This window comes from Lepidochelys olivacea, assembly GCF_965140295.1.
Source record: "Lepidochelys olivacea isolate rLepOli2 genome assembly, chromosome: 16".
NCBI classification, from domain to species: Eukaryota; Metazoa; Chordata; order Testudines; family Cheloniidae; genus Lepidochelys; species Lepidochelys olivacea.
The window spans coordinates 15,493,751-15,511,195 of NC_140426.1; the positions used below are offsets into that span (position 1 = coordinate 15,493,751).

Below are 17,445 nucleotides of genomic sequence, written 5' to 3' on the forward strand. Positions count from 1 at the left end.
GGCCTGCGACCTAGTAACTTCCGTTAGTTGCCGGAAGAAAGCCTCGTCCACCTCATCCCCCTGGTCCGGTGGTCTATAGCAGACTCCCACCACGCCATCACCCTTGTTACTCACACTTCTAAACTTAATCCAGATACACTCAGGTTTTTCTGCAGTTTCATACTGGAGTTCTGAGCAGTCAAACTGCTCCCTTACATACAGTGCAACTCCCCCACCTTTTCTGCCCTGCCTGCCCTTCCTGAACAGCTTATATCCATCCATGACAGTACTCCAGTCATGTGAGTTATCCCACCAAGTCTCTGTTACAGCCTTTCTCAGAGCTCTTCTTCAAGCCTGAAGAAGCTTGTCTCTTTCACCAACAGAAGTTGGACCAATAAAAGATATTACTTCACCCACCGTGTCTCTTATATCCTGGGACTAACACGGCTATATCACCTCAGCAAATATTGATTTCAATGAAAGTTAGGAGCAGATCTGGGCAAAGAACTGAGCGGGGTGGAGGGGAGAAGGGAGGGAAATCCCTGATTGTTTGGATAGCAATCTGGTTCCCAAGTATTCTCTATCACAGAGGTGGGCAAACTATGGCCCATGGGCCACATCTGGCCCCCGGGACCCTCCTGCCTGGCCCCTGAGCTCCTGGCCCGGGAGGCTAGCCCCTGGCCCCTCCCCTGCTGGTCCCCCAACCCCGCAGCCTCAGCTCCCTGCGCCACCGGTGCAATGCTCTGGGTGGTGGCGCTGCGAGCTCTTGCTGGTCAGCACAGCTGCAGAGCCGCGGCCTGACCCGGTGCTCTGTGCTGCATGGTGGCGTGGCTGGCTCTAGCCAGGCGGCGCGGCTGCCTGTCCTGGTGCTCTGGTCGTAGCGCCGCCAGCCATCAGTGCTCCAGGCAGCGCGGTAATGGGGCAGGGGGTGGGATAGAGGGCAGGGGAGTTTGGGGGTATGGATAGGGGTCGGGGCGGTCAGAGGGCAGGGAATACAAGGGTTGAATGGGGGCAGGGGTCCCGGGGGGCAGTCAGGAAGGGGGGGGTTGGATGGGGCGCGGGGGGTCCGGGGACAGGGAGAAAGGGTGGTTGGATGGGGCAGGGGTCCCGGGGGGGAACAGTCAGGAATGAGAGGAGCGACTGGATGGGGGGGCAGGGAGTGGGAGGAGTGGGTGAGGCAGGGGTCCTGGGGGGGCCGTCAAGGGACAGGGAGGGTTGGATAGGGCAGGAGTCCCAGGGGGGAGGCCAGGAGGCGAGAAGCAGGGGACGGGGGCCGGGCCACGCCTGGCTGTTTGGGGAGGCAGGGCCTCCCCTAACCAGCCCTCCATACAATTTCAGAAACCGGATGTGGCCCTCAGGCCAAAAAGTTTGCCCGCCCCTGCTTTATCACATGGTGTTGAAAGGATCACAGGGAGCGGGGGAGTTAGCTGGGCAGGGCTCTGGAGGAGTTACTGCGTACTTATCTCATCATTCTGGGTCTGAATCTGCCATGGCGTTTGTAACCGAAGAACAGATCCAACAGGTAAGGGAGGAGAGCAAGGAAGTACTGCATCCAGCGCTGGGGGGGGTGGGTGTGAGAGAGAGAGAGAGAGAGAGATGCAGGCTGATGGTGCTGTACTTGTGAGAAGGGAACAGATTTCACGAACCCACATTCCTGTCCAGTTAACCAGCACTTGTGTTTAGCAAAGTTTTGCTTTCGGAATCGGTGATAGATAATACAGTATACAAAATGGAGTAGTCTGAGCACTTTATCAGGACTAGAAGTGGCTCCAGAAATGTGGTTTGTCCTGCAGAGTTCCTATCTGAAGAGTTCTTTTTTTCTTTCACCCTTCTGTCTCTCTCTCTCTCTCTCAACTATCAGCCTTATTCTTGAAGTTTAAAATTTGCCTGTCAGAGGATAACCTGCTGGGTTTTTTTTTAAATAAAGGGGCAGCGGTTCAAGTCTGCAATGTCCAGAGAGCTAATTTAATTTCATAAGGGATTGATCAATCACCATAAGAAATCAGCACACATTCTCAGTTAAGTTTAGAACAAGTACTTTTTCCAACCTCTCAGTACTCTTGTTCTAATCCTGAAATAGAACAAAACTGCGTTGTTCATTTTGGTTAAGTAACTGCTAAACACAAACTTTATTTCCTCCTTTGGGGAAGAGAATTTTAAGCCATGAGGACAGTAACAAATGCATATTTCATTTGGTTCCTGGAGCCTGCTGCATGTAGGAGTTGTAATCACTTTCTCCCTAACCGCAGTCTGTGAATCTCTTACTGAATTATTTGTTTTTTCCCAGTAGAAATCTCCCTTTTAAAAAAAGTGAGAATACAAACATTACTCATTAAGGAAATTATTAAAATGAATCTGTAAAAAACTTGTATAATGAGAGAGGCTGGTTTGTGTGGGATTGGAGGGTCAGGTAAAAATGCAGATTATTAGATGCGCATTAAAAGAGGTCCATGATACGAAGTACAGTGTATGAAAAATGCACCTTGCTCTACTGCATCTCCACTAGCAGAGAGGATCTCCATGGATGTAAGTCTGATCTAGCATCTGGACGCAAAACCCAAGAAAAGGTGCATTACACCAAACTGAAGAAGACTGACAGCCAGGAGGTGCACCTTTATTGAATATAACTGCTGTCTCCTAAGTGTACCACAGAATGCCAGCCACTCTGTCCCCATCTGAACTCTAGTGTTCTCTTCTAGTTCTGTGAAGATGGTTTCCTCGTTTTGGAAGAGTTTTTCACCACAGAAGAATGTGATGCCATGAGGGAGCAAATAGACAAGATTATAGCCAAGATGGATGTGCCACCCCACTGCCGTACAGAGTTCTCCACCGATGAAGAGGAACAGCTCCAGGCACAGGTACAGATAGAGGCGAAAAAGGGCAATCTAAATCTCAAATTACTCCTGAGGTGGTTAGCAAAGGGCTAGTTTGTATCACTAGGCAGTTCAGGAAAAAGGGTTTTGTTCTTGCAAGGAGGCATGTCTGAGCAGGTGGCTGAGAGCTAGGTACTGCTGAACTGCAATCTTGCCTCTGATGACCACCCTCTCTGCTGCCGTGGGCAACATTTTGTTGGTGGTCTCAGGAAAGGCCAAGAGAGGAATAGGTCACAGAGGCTGAACATGAAGAGTTCCTGCAGAAAAGGGCTGAATGTGTGAGAGTCTCTATTGTTACTATCTATACTATACTGGTTCCATGGATAAAGAATATCTCAGTCTCCAGGGCTGTCAAATCAACACTTCTCACAAACCAAAACCCTTCTGTTCACCCTATATTGGGTGTCTGCAAAAGGCAAGCTGGAGCCCAAGAAGTTTAGCACAGTGAAAAGCCTCTGTGTGAACTACTAATGTCTTTATTCTACTTTATTCTTCCTGCTCTCTTAATGGGGAGAAGATGCAGGAAAGTACTAGCTCCTTGCTGGAAGTGTTCACCGAGATATACTCTCTAGGATATTACCATTGCTGGGTCTCTCTTGTCTCTGACAGGGCAGTGCAGATTATTTTCTAACCAGTGGAGACAAGATCAGATTCTTCTTTGAGAAAGGAGTTTTTGATGAAAAAGGTAAAAGTTACCTACTATCAGCTGTAATGGGTTTGGGGGTGGATGGGAAGAAATGTAAACAATCTGCTAGTGAGCCAGGAACTTTCTTAAAGGGACAAGGTGGCTGAATGACTATTTGGGAGTGAGGGGAATTCTAGGCGCTATTGTTTACTCTTGGTTGTGTTACATCCTCTTTAATTCAGCACTTTGTTTCTTAGGTGACTTTCTTGTTCCAAAGGAGAAATCTATAAACAAGATTGGCCACGGTATGGATGAGCTGTGATGCTTTTGGAGAGAAAATATGAGGTGTATTTTCCAGAACTAAGCATTCCTTCAGACTTGGCTATTGTGAATAATGCCAGCACATTACAAAGAAACTGCTCTCCTGCATTAATGTTCTAGCTAAACATGGACTCTGCCTATGGTATTGTTACCACTAAAACAAGACACGTAGATGTAAATTCTCTTGCCTTGACTATAGCCTCCTCCTCTCTGTTCTATTGCTTTTGCCATGCCCCAGTCCACTGAAAATTATTGCAAAAATCCTCCTCTCCTCCCACTGTGGCCTCCCTTCTTTGCAACCTTGCTCTGTCTCTTTCCCTCACCAGAATCAGGTTCAAGTTAATCAGATTTAACTCTAAGCCTCTGCTCAGCTTCACCCTGCCCACATATCAGTTTGCTTCTTCCTTTGCCCCTTTTGAATCCTTCCACTCTCGTATTTGTGCTTCCTTCTGTGTTATCCCATGCTAGGAAACCTCTCTGTCCTTTGCCAAAAGGCCTCTCATTTCCCACTTACATCGCTTTTCAAAAGCCACTTGTTCCACAAGGCTTTTATAGTTTTTAAAGTGAATCACTGACCTATATTGGCTGAAGTTCAAACTTATGTATCTCTTATGCAACAGATTGTTTTCAGCTGTTTTGTTTGTGTCCAGTCTAGGTTGTTAAGATCCTTAGGACAGACTGTATCTTCTCTGTTCTGAGCACACTGCTGGCACTCAACAAGCTGGGATTCTTCACTGTGACATTGCCAGCAGTTTCTCAATCTTACAGGTTTCCAATGTGTCCTATTTCCCCTCTTCCAGCTGCTAAAGAACTAGCTGTATCCCTTTTGTTTTCAAACAATACCCAGAGAAAACATAATGGGGTTCAGCATTTTTATCTCACAAACGCAGGCACCCTGCCCAGATCTTTCTCCATTAAAACTTGAAAATCCAGTATCTGATATCACAGTCCTGCAGTCTCTATAGGGAAAACAGTGTCCCTAAAAAAAACCAAAACAATTCTTCCCACCCTCTCTTTGTCCTTTGCTGTAGTGCAAGTGCTCCTTCAAGAGGAAACGGAAAACAAAAATAGCATCCTTCTCACTCAGGCTCAACAGCAATTCCAAGAGGAGGATTCATTTTGACCCATTCTTCTGCAATTTATCCACTTATTTTCTGTCTAGCCACATTCTTGCTCTGTAGCAGTCTCTGCTGGGTTGAGTAAGCTGACTGAACAGCAAATTCTATCATCTTTAAGAGTGAACCTGAATCCAAAGCATTTGCTTCCAGGTTAAAAATGCTAGGGCAAGTTAAGGCATTCAAAGAGCACCGAATTTGTGCTCCCAGTTCTTAATTTTACATATGATAAAAATTTGATGCCCCATGTTTCATCTATGCAGAGTTTTCTCATCATGCTTTATTCAAATTCTAAGAACTGTAATACTCTGAAGGACACATTCAAATAATTGACGGAGCTTGTGAGGCTCAATGCTCAACTTGGTGGCATTTCTGTCTGTCTGTAATGGGAGAACTTTTGAATGCAACAACTGATCAATTCCAAAGTTTCCAGGAACGTTCTAGGCTTCCACTGCCAGAACTCTACTCATTTGGAGGACAATTGGAAAACTGAAAGGGGGAAAATGCATACATGGAGCCCCTTCCATCTCTTTAGCATAATTACAACTTCAAGCACTTCTGTTATGGTCTATAGATCAAACAATGGATTGTTGGCACCCACTAATGCCTTCTGCCATAACAAGTCTGTTTCATCTGTCACTGTGCCCATTCTCCCTATAGTTCAACATGGTGACAACCTGACAGACTTCTCTCCCAGACAAATAGTAATGGTGTGTAGAGGGAAAGGGGAGCAAGAATGCAGTGCCTGGCATAGGAGGAATAATGGGGGATCCTGGTATAAGGGGCTCACAGAACCCCTGCTGGAGGGAAAATGGGGGGACCCTTGTATGGAAGGAAGGGGAGATAGAGGGCTCACAACCACTGCCATTGGTGGGAAGAGGAGTGGGGGCCATACAGCCCCTGGTGTGGGAGACTGGGGGACCCTGGCATGGAGGGGAAGGTGGGAATTGGAGCGCACAGAGCCACTGGCATGGTGTAAGTGGGACTGGGATTGCAAAAATAACTGATGACATGAGGGGAGAATGGAGGACCCTGGTATGGGAGAAGGAGGGAAATGGAGGCCACCCAGAAACCCTGACAGGAGGTAGATTGGAGGGGTGTTGCAGGGAAGGCCTGAAATAGAAGGGGACGGGAGAGCATCACACAAGGAGCTTGCAGATAGAATGGCGAGATGCCTGGAGCATGCACTGAGTTCAGCCTATAGAAGCAACAAATTGTGCGACCCCTTAGTAGTATTTATCTATCTTAGGGTTGTGTATAGTGCTCCCCATTCTAATATCTAAGCTCTTAGTATCTGGAGCTCTGTATAATCTATTTAGTTTTCCTTCAGAACATACCCCAGAAATCTCTTCCAAGTTATTTTTTGGTCATAGACCTTTATTTTCATATAGCCGCAGTTTGTTGTAAAGGAGACTGATTACCGTATATCTCTGGTGTCCTCTAAAGAAATTCATTATATGATTTGCAAATGTCAACAGCACTTATGTGTTATCTCCATCTGATGAAACATTTTGCCTAATTTACAATCCATATAAAAAGCTTGAAACAAAAGGAATTTGTCTAACCCAGACATTTTAGCAAAAGGAACAGGGCAGACATGATGATGGGCACTGTGCACATAAACTGATTCCTGAGAGGGATGCAGTTTGAGCCTGACAGACTGCAGTCTTCCCCTTCAGAATGTAATACCCATCATTGTGCTTCCTCAGAGTTTAAAGGGTCCCTTCTGGAAAGGAGTTCTAGGATTTTCACTAAGCGACAACTTCTTTCCCTCAGCTTTGCATGCTTACGATCCCATCTTCAAGCAAATCACTCACTCCTCCAAAGTGCAGGTGAGTAGTAGCTTGAGTCACTTGAAAGAACTCAACTATGTGATAGTTTAGTTTAAAAACTGTATGATGAGCCCCCTCCCCATGAAAGGATTTATAAAAATTCTCAGCAAGCATTCGCTAAATACTGAGCAGAGAACTGCAGTGTTCTAACTTTGGGATGTTCCACAGGAGTTGGGAAGAAAACTGGGCCTTGAGAAACCAGTAGTTGTCCAGAGCATGTATATCTTCAAGGTACAGTAACCCCAATCTCCTATTTACTCATGAAAGAAGCCATTTTCATATTTTCCAGTTTAACATTCTCCTCTTCTCTCTTTTTGTCCTCTTCCAGCAACCTGGCATTGGTGGTGAAGGTAAAATTCATACTACGTCTGTACTAGGCTGCAGATATTATGTACAGATACCAAGGTTTGGAGGAAGGGAATTCAAGTAACAGGAGAGTGGCATAAACTAGTCATTCAGTGAGATTTTTCAAAGCTGCCTAAAGGTTTGGATGCCCAGTTCCTGTTAGAAATTACTGGGAATGGGGTGTGAAAATCTCACCCAGGGTTCCTTTCTGTTTCTGTATGGGCAGGCAAAAGGCTAACTTATATCCTCACCAGGTTGAAGGGTGACCCACTCCCATGTGTTATGATTGCAGTGGGGGCGACTCTCGCAACACACTTGAGATTTCCAAAGAAGTAAGATGTCAGGCAGATGGGAAAGGACAAGTGATCGGGGGAATTTCCTAACTGTATGTCAAGTTTCCTTGTCTTTCAGGGATTGCTGTAAACTGAAAGTAATTCCCATAAGCCTCAAATGTGACTTGGAATAAGTTATCCTTGCAGTACTGCCCTTAGAATAAATGGGACATGAGCTGAGAACTTATTGGGAAGGGGACAGTATCAGTCTCTCTCTGCACACTATCAATAGATATACTCACCCACCCCCACCTCTACAGCGGTGAGATTCTGCAAGTGATGGTGTCTGTCTGTCTATGGGGGCTGGTGGTGGTAGCAGGCATGCAGCCAGTGAACTTCTGCATCTCTTTGACTTGGTTGAAATGGAAGCCAGCGCTGTCAGGAGCGTGCATACTCCCTGTTGTCACTTCTAGCAGGATTCATATGGCAGTCACAAGAGGGCAGAGAAAGGAAAGCCCCATAGACCTTCAATTACTCTTAATTCAACAGTCTTTAAAATGTAAGGTAACCAGGTGTCTATTGGTTTCAGTGAGACCCCACCAGGATGCCACGTTTCTGTACACAGAGCCGCTGGCCAAGGTTCTGGGCCTCTGGATAGCTCTGGAGAATGCCACACAGGAGAACAGCTGTCTCTGGTTCATCCCTGGCTCTCACACCAGTAAGATTCATATTATTCTGCCATACACTGAAATGCACCCTTGTCTCCTGGTTACGGGTGGAAAGTAGCACAGACTGCACTGCGTCCTCTGAATCATTCAGTGGTTATGTGGCCACATCCAGCTAGTGGAGCCACCGCCATGGTTCGGGGAACCTTTGTTTAAAGCAACATCATTCCTTTTGTACTTTCAGGGGCCAAATGCTTAATCCCACTTTTAGCAGGCTGGCTCAAATGACTCATTTCCTTTGCTGCTGGGCACTAGACCAAGGATCTGTGATTTAAATCCAAAAAACATTCCTGGAAATAAAAGCTTTACATTATTTCTGACTCCGACACCAAGTGCCCAAGTTTAATGCTATACTATACCCATACAATCTGCTTAAAGTACAGAGACAGTGGTACCCACAATCTTATTAAATTTTTACTTATTAAATCCAGACCTTGCAATATTAGGATCCACTGCTGGTGTTCCTGAAATCCTTTCAATTTAGTATTACTGAGTAAATTCCTTCAGCAAGTATCTGACCCTTCCTTGTTCAACAAGATTTGAGCCCTTCACAACTACTCTTTGATCCTTCCAAAGAGTGTCTTCTTTGCAGTGCTACAGACCCTTACTTCATTCTAGAGCTTCCTACAGCAGCCTTGAAAATGCTTCTCCACCCTGACCTGGGCTGGAAGGAGCAGTTTCTCCAGGTTCCCCCAGGTTAGGGATAAGCACAGTGAAACCACTTTGCTCATTTTTGTTTCTTTAATAAAACTTTGCTGCTGCACTAAATTATTTATATTGACACCCCCATCACCCACCTCCCAGCTGTAAACACAGATCCCTTCAGGATATATACCCATTAACCTTTTCTGTTGTCCTGGGTCAAGACTAAGAATATTGCTACCGCAGCTTGCTCTGTGTAAGGGGAGGAAGAATAAAAACCTTGCACTTACCCCCCCAACACTGGTCTAAAATTCAGCAAACATACAAAACAAACGCAAACATTGAAAACAAGAATGAATTGGATAGCATACAAGAGATCAGAGAGTGACCAGTGGACTATGGCAACACATAGATGAGGCCAAATCAAAATAAGATCTGTGTATCCTCTCTTTCTCGACAGATGGAAGTTGTCACGGGCTTCTAACTATTGGTGCACGTTTTACACTTAGTATATGTCTAACATGGGAACTAATTAGCTCCAGGGGCACGGTTAATCCATTTCATCTCAAATTTTAATGTGCCTTAAAACAGGTACAATCCTCAGGTCTCTCTTAAAAATACATAAATTAAAAAAAAAAATCAAGCAAACGACATTCTTCCCTGAGAAATCATCAAGCTTTGCACTTTGTTGTAATCACAATTTGTGCCTAAACTCAGCATAAGGCTCTGGAGCTGCAGTTAAACATCTGTACTGTTACAGAAAGGAGAGTGGTGCCAAAGATGCGTTTTGCTTAAGTGGAGGACTCTGCTCAGAAAGCACTGCATGTTGTTGCAGATAAGGGTAACACTTGTTAACGTGCCAGGGCACAGATGAGAACGCAGACAAAAGACAGCAGTGTTAGTTTCTGTACTGCCAGATAACCTTAATCTTTTTCCAATAAAAAGAGAAAATGAGCAAGGAAAGAATTTTCATTAGTGAAACGATGGAGGGTATATATAATGTAATGAGGGGATTAAGTTTTCCAGTCAGTGCAGAGGCTATGATTGCAGAGGTTAACCAGAAAGTATTGGTAGCTAACAGTATTTAGTTGATATTACACATTTTATAGGATCTGCTAACTGAACAAGCCCTCCCAGAAAGCTCTGTACTAAAATATATATAAAAAGCTGCGTGTAAGCTTTTATTCTTGGCGTATGTAGAGATTATTGAGCACAAAATAATATTATGCTGAGCTTTGTTAAAGTAATAAGCAACTATTATAATTGATGCAAGATTGTTAAACTAATTAGGTACAGGTGCCCAAGAACCTTGGACAGTAGGTGCAAAATGCATAGGAAAGGAAAAGTAGGGTTCATCATGAAATAAAGGCATTTAGAGAGTTTCCTGTGCATGACAAATGGGGTATAAATATAAGGAGAAGTGAGTTAATGCTTTGGAACAGAGCCGAGATGTCCTTTCTGCAAAGCATGATTTCTAGACTGGTAAAGTATTAACTCTTTCCTGTTTGTATTGTGCTAATTAATCTTTGATTATTAAACTTGATCAAGCTTTTGTTATTTGATGGATTAAATAGTCTAAAATTGAATCTTAACAGGGGTTTATTTATTGTCAGGTCAAATGATTTATTAAGTTTTTTTAAAAAAAGTTTTGTCTACTGTGGAATTGCAGATGGCATCACACGTAGAATGGTCCGAGCCCCGCCGGGCACCTTACCATGCACACATTTCATCGGCTCTGAGCAGACTTATCAAGATAGCCAGTTTATTCCTGTGCCCATCCGCAAAGGTAAAGATTCATCTGTAGAACCAGTGAAAATTCAAGAGAGATAGATGCAGTGACACACATTCAGTTTTAAACCACAGGCCCAGAGGGAATGCAATGATGTATTGCCAATGCAGGCCTGATGCCCCAGCTGCTGCCAAAGGGTAATGTGAAGAGTCCACAATGAAAGAAATGGATCTCGTAGAACCAAAGCAACAGTACGATATATTCCTGGAGTCTTCCCAAACAGATTCTTACCATAGGAATCAATGGGCTGTATTCCCAAGTCTGACTTTTGTTTCGTTATCATGACAAACCTTTCAAAGACAGCAACAGCTCCTCTTGTATGGCACAGAGGAAGGAGACATTCAAAAGGAAAGACAGATGTGTGTTTATTTCAAACAGGTGGCCTCATTCTTATCCATGGAGAAGTTGTCCACAAGAGTGAGTTGAACAGCTCAGAGTGGTCCCGCCATGTGTACACTTTCCATCTGATGGAGGCCAAAGACACCACCTGGAGCAAAGAGAACTGGTATATAGAGATCCTTCAGTAGCCAAAAAAAAAAAAAAAAAAAAACCTGCTGGAAACTGGAGGCTTTTTAAAGCTGTAACCATTTTAGAAGCTTTTTTTCACTCAACAACCCCAGCTCTTATCACCCCATTTTTGTGTTACACCTACAGGGTGATACACACAACTAGGTTCCCTCTACATGGCTCAGAACTGTGCTAGCTGCACCTTGGAACACCAGTGTCAGTAGCAGTTTCCCAGGACAATTTCCCTGGCCCGTGTAGCCAAGGATTGTTTTTCTGCTAGCCATGTTATAACAGTGCTCTAAGGTCCTCCAGCAAAGGTGCAGCAGAGAGCCTTACAACCATTCATTAAGCTCATAACACCCCTTCAGGGAGGATAAATACTAATATCCCTAGTGACTGTGGAATTCCCCACTGCCACAGAACAGGATCAGCTTGATTCCTGCCACATGCAGAGACTCTCTCTTTGTGCAAGTCTTCCCTCAGTAATAGAGTTGCAGAACGACAGGCAAGGATCTCTTGGAGGCCAGCATGGGAGAACAATCCCTTTTAAGAAAGTAGCATAAACAATGAAGAATATGATCCTCCCAGCCTAAACTGAAGCTTTCATAACAAGTATACTGATGAAAGCATTAAAATGCATACATCTGACAGAGGTGAAATGACTTACTCAGGGTCATACATGATATCTGTAGCATAGCTGGGAATAGAATCCAGATTCTGGTCCTGTGTTTTGATCACAAAACCCATTCTCCTTACAGAAGTATGCAACCTATGTCTGAAGCACCTTCTGGGTACAGAGTTAGATTAGAAGAAAGTAATTAAACACACTGGGGAAAGAGGTAATGACTTCTTAGAGTAAAAGGTGATGAATGCAGATGGAAAACCAAGATGTGAATCTCTGCTTAGGGACGTTAAGAGTTTTGTAGAGTTTCCTCGTCTAGCAAGGGACTGGACATACTGAATTGGATCTGACGAAGTGCCTGTTGAACAGTTCTAATGGGAAGCCTTTATTTCTGCATCAGTGGTACTCAAGCTAGAACTGATTCTGTGTCAGGTAGACCTGAGGCTGATTCTGGAATTCTGTTTTTACTTAAGTGTTTTCTCTTCTCTTGTCAGGCTTCAGCCAACTCCTGAACTGCCTTTTCCACCTCTCTACAACTGAAACTAACGTTGGCCATTGGAGTCAAACGGTTGATTAGTAAGTAGATTCCATTCATCTTCCTCAGCCACCCCCTGCTCTCATCTCCCAATATTCATTTGTCCTCAGCGCAGAAGGAGTAGCTTCAGCCTGTGTGCATGACAGAAGAATCTTCACCCATACCCATCCAGCGCTGGCCTTACTCAGAGCATCTCTGCTACGTGTACACTACTCATAGTGGGAACAGTCACCTAAAAACCACTTTTGATGGGGAAATCTCTTTAGTCATATGAACTGACTATTAAGAAGCCACTGTGCCTCAACTCTGGGACCAGCTGATAGGCACCTCCTTTTCAGGATACTCAAAATCTCAGTATTTTCCCCTTGTACAACCCAAGCCAGGAAAAATTTCTATTATGTTTATTCCATCTCTGTTGTATTACCCTCAGGTGTACAGAGTCTTTTGGAGGTTATGTAGAGGGGTTTTGTTGTACCACAAAAAAGTTAAAACCTACCCTGCTGCAATAGCAATAGATTAAAAGAATGGTCTAGAATGGGGAGACCAAAGCAGGGAGCCTAAATTTCTTATTTTTCTTTTTAAAATGCTCAGTAAGAGTTACTGGTGAGTGGTATGTGAGGAGATAACACAATCCCTAGACTTGTAAACCTTTACTCCATACATTTTCAAGGAGAACTGAGTAACTTTTGATGCATATTGAAGTTAATGAGATGTGGGAATATCAAGAATAAAAATACAAACATCATTTCTCTGTTGTTTGAAGATGACAGTCCCTGAAACCTCCAAAAAGTGTTAGACCACAACACATAAAGGTAAAGACATACAGTGATTATGCTTTTAACTCACAGCATGCAGAATAGATGCTAGCAAAGAGCACATAACAATGTCACCCTTCTAGGAAGTATCATATATGGGCTGCATTACATCAATCTGAATATTCTAAACAAACTCATTTAAACAAAGTGACAGAGTCCATTTTATGTTCCTACGTACCCTTCTAGTACTATCACTGAATAGTCAAACTTTAGCTTTTTTCAGCAAATCTATGAAGAGAGACAGGACTTTTCTTCACAGTTTCAGTTGTGGTGGCATATATTTTATAACAAATAACGAAGGATGCAGTTACGTATTTTTTTTTTAAATATATACAGAGAGAACAGCTACTCTTTGAAGTACCCATACATAAGACTGGAAATATGCTTCATAAATTTTCACGTCGCCAGTATATTATATAATTGACATACACACAAAAGCCAACTTCCCAGCTCATTACAGGGATGCTCAAGTAATTTAGTTCATAGTTATCGAATTCACTGTGACAAGGACCAATAATATTTCACACTTATCTAGTACTTTCCCACCACAGATCTGAATGCTTTAGACATTAAACAATGAATCTTTACAACACCCCTTGGAGGTATTATCCTATTTTTACAAATGGGTAAATTGAGGTACAAAGTGGGAGTAGGTCTGATTGTGGAGCCCTTACTCGTGGGAGAAGTCCCAATTACTTGAGTAAGTGCTCACTAACATGAACCAGGGCTTTGCTATTTAGCTCTCAGTGACTTACCCCAGATCACACAGCAGGCTTGGGAACAAAACCCCCGGAGTCCTGATTCTCATGCTCTACCCTCTAAACAATATTCCCTCCTATTTATTATCCTTTGAATGCATAATATCAGTTTTCTATTTTAAAGCTGAGCTATCAAACATTGAGACAATAGAAGCAACATGCAGACTAGAGGAAGGAGGGATTGGAAGGTGGATAAAACTGTGGTGGTAACATTATAAATGGGATTATGTAGGCAGCACGAGCTCTAGAAACATATATGCAAATATAACAAAAACAGGAAAAAAGATTGAGTAGCAGTAGTAAATTTTATTAATAATTAGTCTCCATGGGTGAATTTTGTGTTCAGAGAAATTGCAAGAGCATGTATTATGGATCAGTTTAAACCCTTAACACCAAGGGTTTTATTGCTAAAATTAATGCATAGAGCCCAGCAGTATCTTCAGCATTTCAACTTGGTTTAAAAGTTTTAAAGTCATCTATAGAAATTAATGTTAAGCCTTTATCTTAAATGAAAACTAGATGGTTTGCTTATTTTAAATAGCATTATCATTTCCAGTTGGTGAAAGCCATCTACCTTAAAAAAAAAAGAGAGACAGCTGTACCTGACTATATGGGGTCCCTATGCAAAATACATATATCTCTGGACTGATACTTAATACACTTGGGAAAATACACAGAAGAACTTTAGACAGTTTCTAAGAGGTCACTTGAATAGAATAATCTGCCAACAGAACAGACACCCTCAATGGTGTTCATAAACTAGATGAAAACAAAATTGTGCAGATGATCTTGCATTGTTGCAGGTGGAATGGACTGAATGACCCAAGACATCCTCTTGTCTCAGGCTCTGTATCAGATTAAAGTAGGTTAGAAATGGATTTCTGCAACACGGCTCCAAGCCTTATTGCTACATTACTTTTTCTAAGCATGATGCCTGCCTCTGGTATTTGTCTCAAACACTAGTTGCAACGAAGAAATAGATTAAATTCTTGAGTTTATTTATGGTAAAAGCGGCTCTTAAGTAATGGCTGGGACTTTGCTGGGTGGAACAAGAGTGCCAGTTTTAAACTGAGCAGCTAAAAAAGGTTCTGTAGGTCAAACAGGATTTTTTGATGCATCTGAAATCACTGCAGTAGCAGGAATAAGTATGCTGGGTAGGGATAACAGTGGTAATTTTGCTCAGATTCACCAAGGCTTCTATTAGAAACAAGAGTCTGATCTTTCCTACCTTTTTCAGAACTTGTTTTGATGTCAATAACCAGGGGACAGAGTAACCTTCAGTTCTGGTGCTTCGTTTTATGGCTTTGGTGCTATATCAACCTTCACCTGAATGCTTTGTTACCAAGTGCAGAACACCAGACGGGTGATAGCTAAGGCTTTTTCTTAGTTATTGTGGGAAAAAGACCCCACCTTTCTAATTAACTTTTTTTTTAAAGTAGCATTTTCCTGCTAAGAAAGTTGGTTCCTCTCTCCTTTCCCTTCTGTGCTCTGCTCAATGTGATTTGAAGACAGATGTAGAAAGAATGTCCTACTCTGTCTCACAGGTGGAACATGAGAATTACTAAGCTGTGCAGCATGTTGGATTCACTGTTCCTAAGGGTCACTGTACTCTTGCACCATCCATCTCTCCAGGGCTGTTTCCTTGGAGCAGTGCCTCACAGCCTATTGCTCTGTTAATCACAGTCATTTTCTGACCGTTCTTAAAGTCCTAGGAGAGATTCTGTGCTGTGTGTCTCAGGAGGCATGGTCCAGAAAGAGAAGGCCCAGGGGGTTGGAGGAGGGTGGGCAAATGTGATATTCTCTGAGTTGTTCCAGGGGCCAGTGCATCCCAGCATGATTGGAGGTGGTCTGACTCTGCAGCAGAGAATAACCAGAGCACACAGTGCTCTCTGGGCAATCCTTCTGCTAACGTCTACACACTCCCAGTCCCAAACTTGGGGCCACACAGGATGGTGCTAAGCTGCCTAGTTTGCCCCATGTTGCCCTATGGCTGGGATTCTACCCCAGGGAACTGGTGTGGCCCCTTTACACAGCAGAAATGCCATAAAGATACTGTAGTAGGGACCAGAATCAACTTCCCTGGACAAGAATTCTTGCAAGCAAACACCCTACCAGGTACTCTATGGGAGGGTGGAAGAGGCAGGATATAAATCAGCTTAATCTGGTCCTAATGGAAGTGTTGCATGCTAATGAGAGAGGATTCCTAGAAGTAAAAATGTTTCAAAGGATTAAATATACAGAAATGGAAAGGTTTTTTGACTATAAACAGTGAATTGTTTCAGGTGTACTGTGTTATGATCCTAATTAAAGGGGCAGCAGCAGGTAGTTTTACATTTTAATAGAAATGCTTTCATGGATGATTTTTAATGAAAACCATTTGTCTGGATTTAAATGTCCCCCCTCTCCCCCCTAATGATTTACAGACCAAACACTGCAGCTTGTACTAGTGCATATATGAAAACCAGAACATTACTTACTATAAACAGCTGTGAAACTGACTTTAGTGATTTTCTTTGTTCAAGCTGAAAGAAATGCAAGAACTAAATCAAATTGTATGAGTAGCAGAGAAGCACATTGGATTGTTAAAATACTTTGTTTTAATAATCTGTTAGTAGTAATGCAAGAAAGGATTTTAAATGAGTTTTAACCTAACCTCTCTTTAAATTGTGTCTGGAAATGGGACTCTTTTCAATGGAGATTAATTTTTTAATGTAGTTTTTTTTTTAATAAAAAAACCTCACATCTAAAGCAAGTTTTGTTCAATTAATTTCAAGAGATCAAGAGCATGAAAAAGGTAGAACTTGGTTTATTCCAGAGAACTGGCAAGCAAATCAAAATTTTAGCCACAAAGGCTATTGTTTTCACCCTGCAAGCCTATCTATCCATGCTCCTCCAATAAACTAAGTTTGAGATTCTCTGTATTTGAAATTACTTTAAACAGAATAAGCATTAGTGCTGTTTTCACTCTAGTTGACAGAGGTCTTCTAATTTTGCAACAGGAAATGAGAGATGACGTGGCAGTCTTCATACAACTTGATCCTATGCTGCAGGTGGTGCACACCCTCACTGCAACAGCATGCTTTTATTGAAAGAGGCAGAATTCACATGTGCAATAATACAAGATACCAGGACTCAACCCGGTGGCAAGCCAATACAGTGCACAAGCTTTGTAGGAGCCTGTGCTGGTGAACAGAGAGACAAGGTGGGTGAGGTAATATTTATTGGACCAACTTCTGTTGGTGAGAGAGACAAGCTTTGGAGCTACATGGAGCTCTTCTTGAGGTCACCAGGAGAAGAGCTCTGTGTAGCTCGAAAGCTTGTCTCTCTCACCAACAGAAGCTGGTCCAATAAATATTACCTCACCCACCTTGTCTCACTAACATCCTGGGACCAATATGGCTACAACACCACTACATACAACTGGTGAACCATGACTATTTATATTTTCCTGGTTTTGCTACCTTAGAAGTTTTAATGACCCCATCTCTTCCCTTCTAGTGAACTCACCTTTCCCACCCTTTCTGCTTCAGTGCATCCAGAAGAGACCTGGAAATAAAATCACTATGACCGTACATCTAATTCAGCATCACCAGCTACACGAATCACAGTATCACGTGGATGGTTTCCTGTTACTCCTCTGAGAGGATGCAACAGTTAGTGCTGCTTTAGCTATTAAATAACAAACAAAAA

General features: G+C 43.0%; 1 protein-coding gene across 5 annotated transcripts; it reads left to right on the forward strand.

The window, feature by feature from the left end:
* Nucleotides 1–1,354: 1,354 nt before the first annotated feature.
* On the forward strand, nt 1,355–17,419 carry PHYHD1 (phytanoyl-CoA dioxygenase domain containing 1). 5 transcript variants are annotated; one of them, XM_084650399.1, is made up of 12 exons: nt 1,357–1,501; nt 2,679–2,837; nt 3,462–3,537; nt 3,735–3,782; nt 6,690–6,745; nt 6,914–6,976; nt 7,074–7,095; nt 7,952–8,080; nt 10,399–10,515; nt 10,897–11,023; nt 12,142–12,223; nt 17,286–17,419. In XM_084650399.1, the coding sequence occupies exons 1-11, from the start codon at nt 1,370–1,372 to the stop codon at nt 12,185–12,187; spliced, it is 975 nt and encodes a 324-aa protein (XP_084506525.1). In that variant the 5' UTR covers nt 1,357–1,369; the 3' UTR covers nt 12,188–12,223; nt 17,286–17,419. The 5 variants fall into 5 exon arrangements, with proteins under 5 accessions (XP_084506527.1, XP_084506525.1, XP_084506524.1 ...); XM_084650398.1 differs by having other exon boundaries at nt 17,254–17,382; XM_084650397.1 differs by lacking the exon at nt 17,286–17,419 and having other exon boundaries at nt 12,142–12,927.
* The last annotated feature ends 26 nt before the right edge of the window (nt 17,420–17,445 follow it).

What these genes read in the sequence shown, in the direction of transcription:
- PHYHD1 (XM_084650399.1), top strand. Translation starts at nt 1,370, where the DNA reads ATGGTGTTGAAAGGATCACAGGGAGCGGGGGAGTTAGCTGGGCAGGGC. An exon ending in AGGAACAGCTCCAGGCACAG is followed by an intron (nt 2,838 to 3,461) that starts GTACAGATAGAG and finishes TGTCTCTGACAG; the next exon opens with GGCAGTGCAGATTATTTTCT. An exon ending in CTCACTCCTCCAAAGTGCAG is followed by an intron (nt 6,746 to 6,913) that starts GTGAGTAGTAGC and finishes GATGTTCCACAG; the next exon opens with GAGTTGGGAAGAAAACTGGG.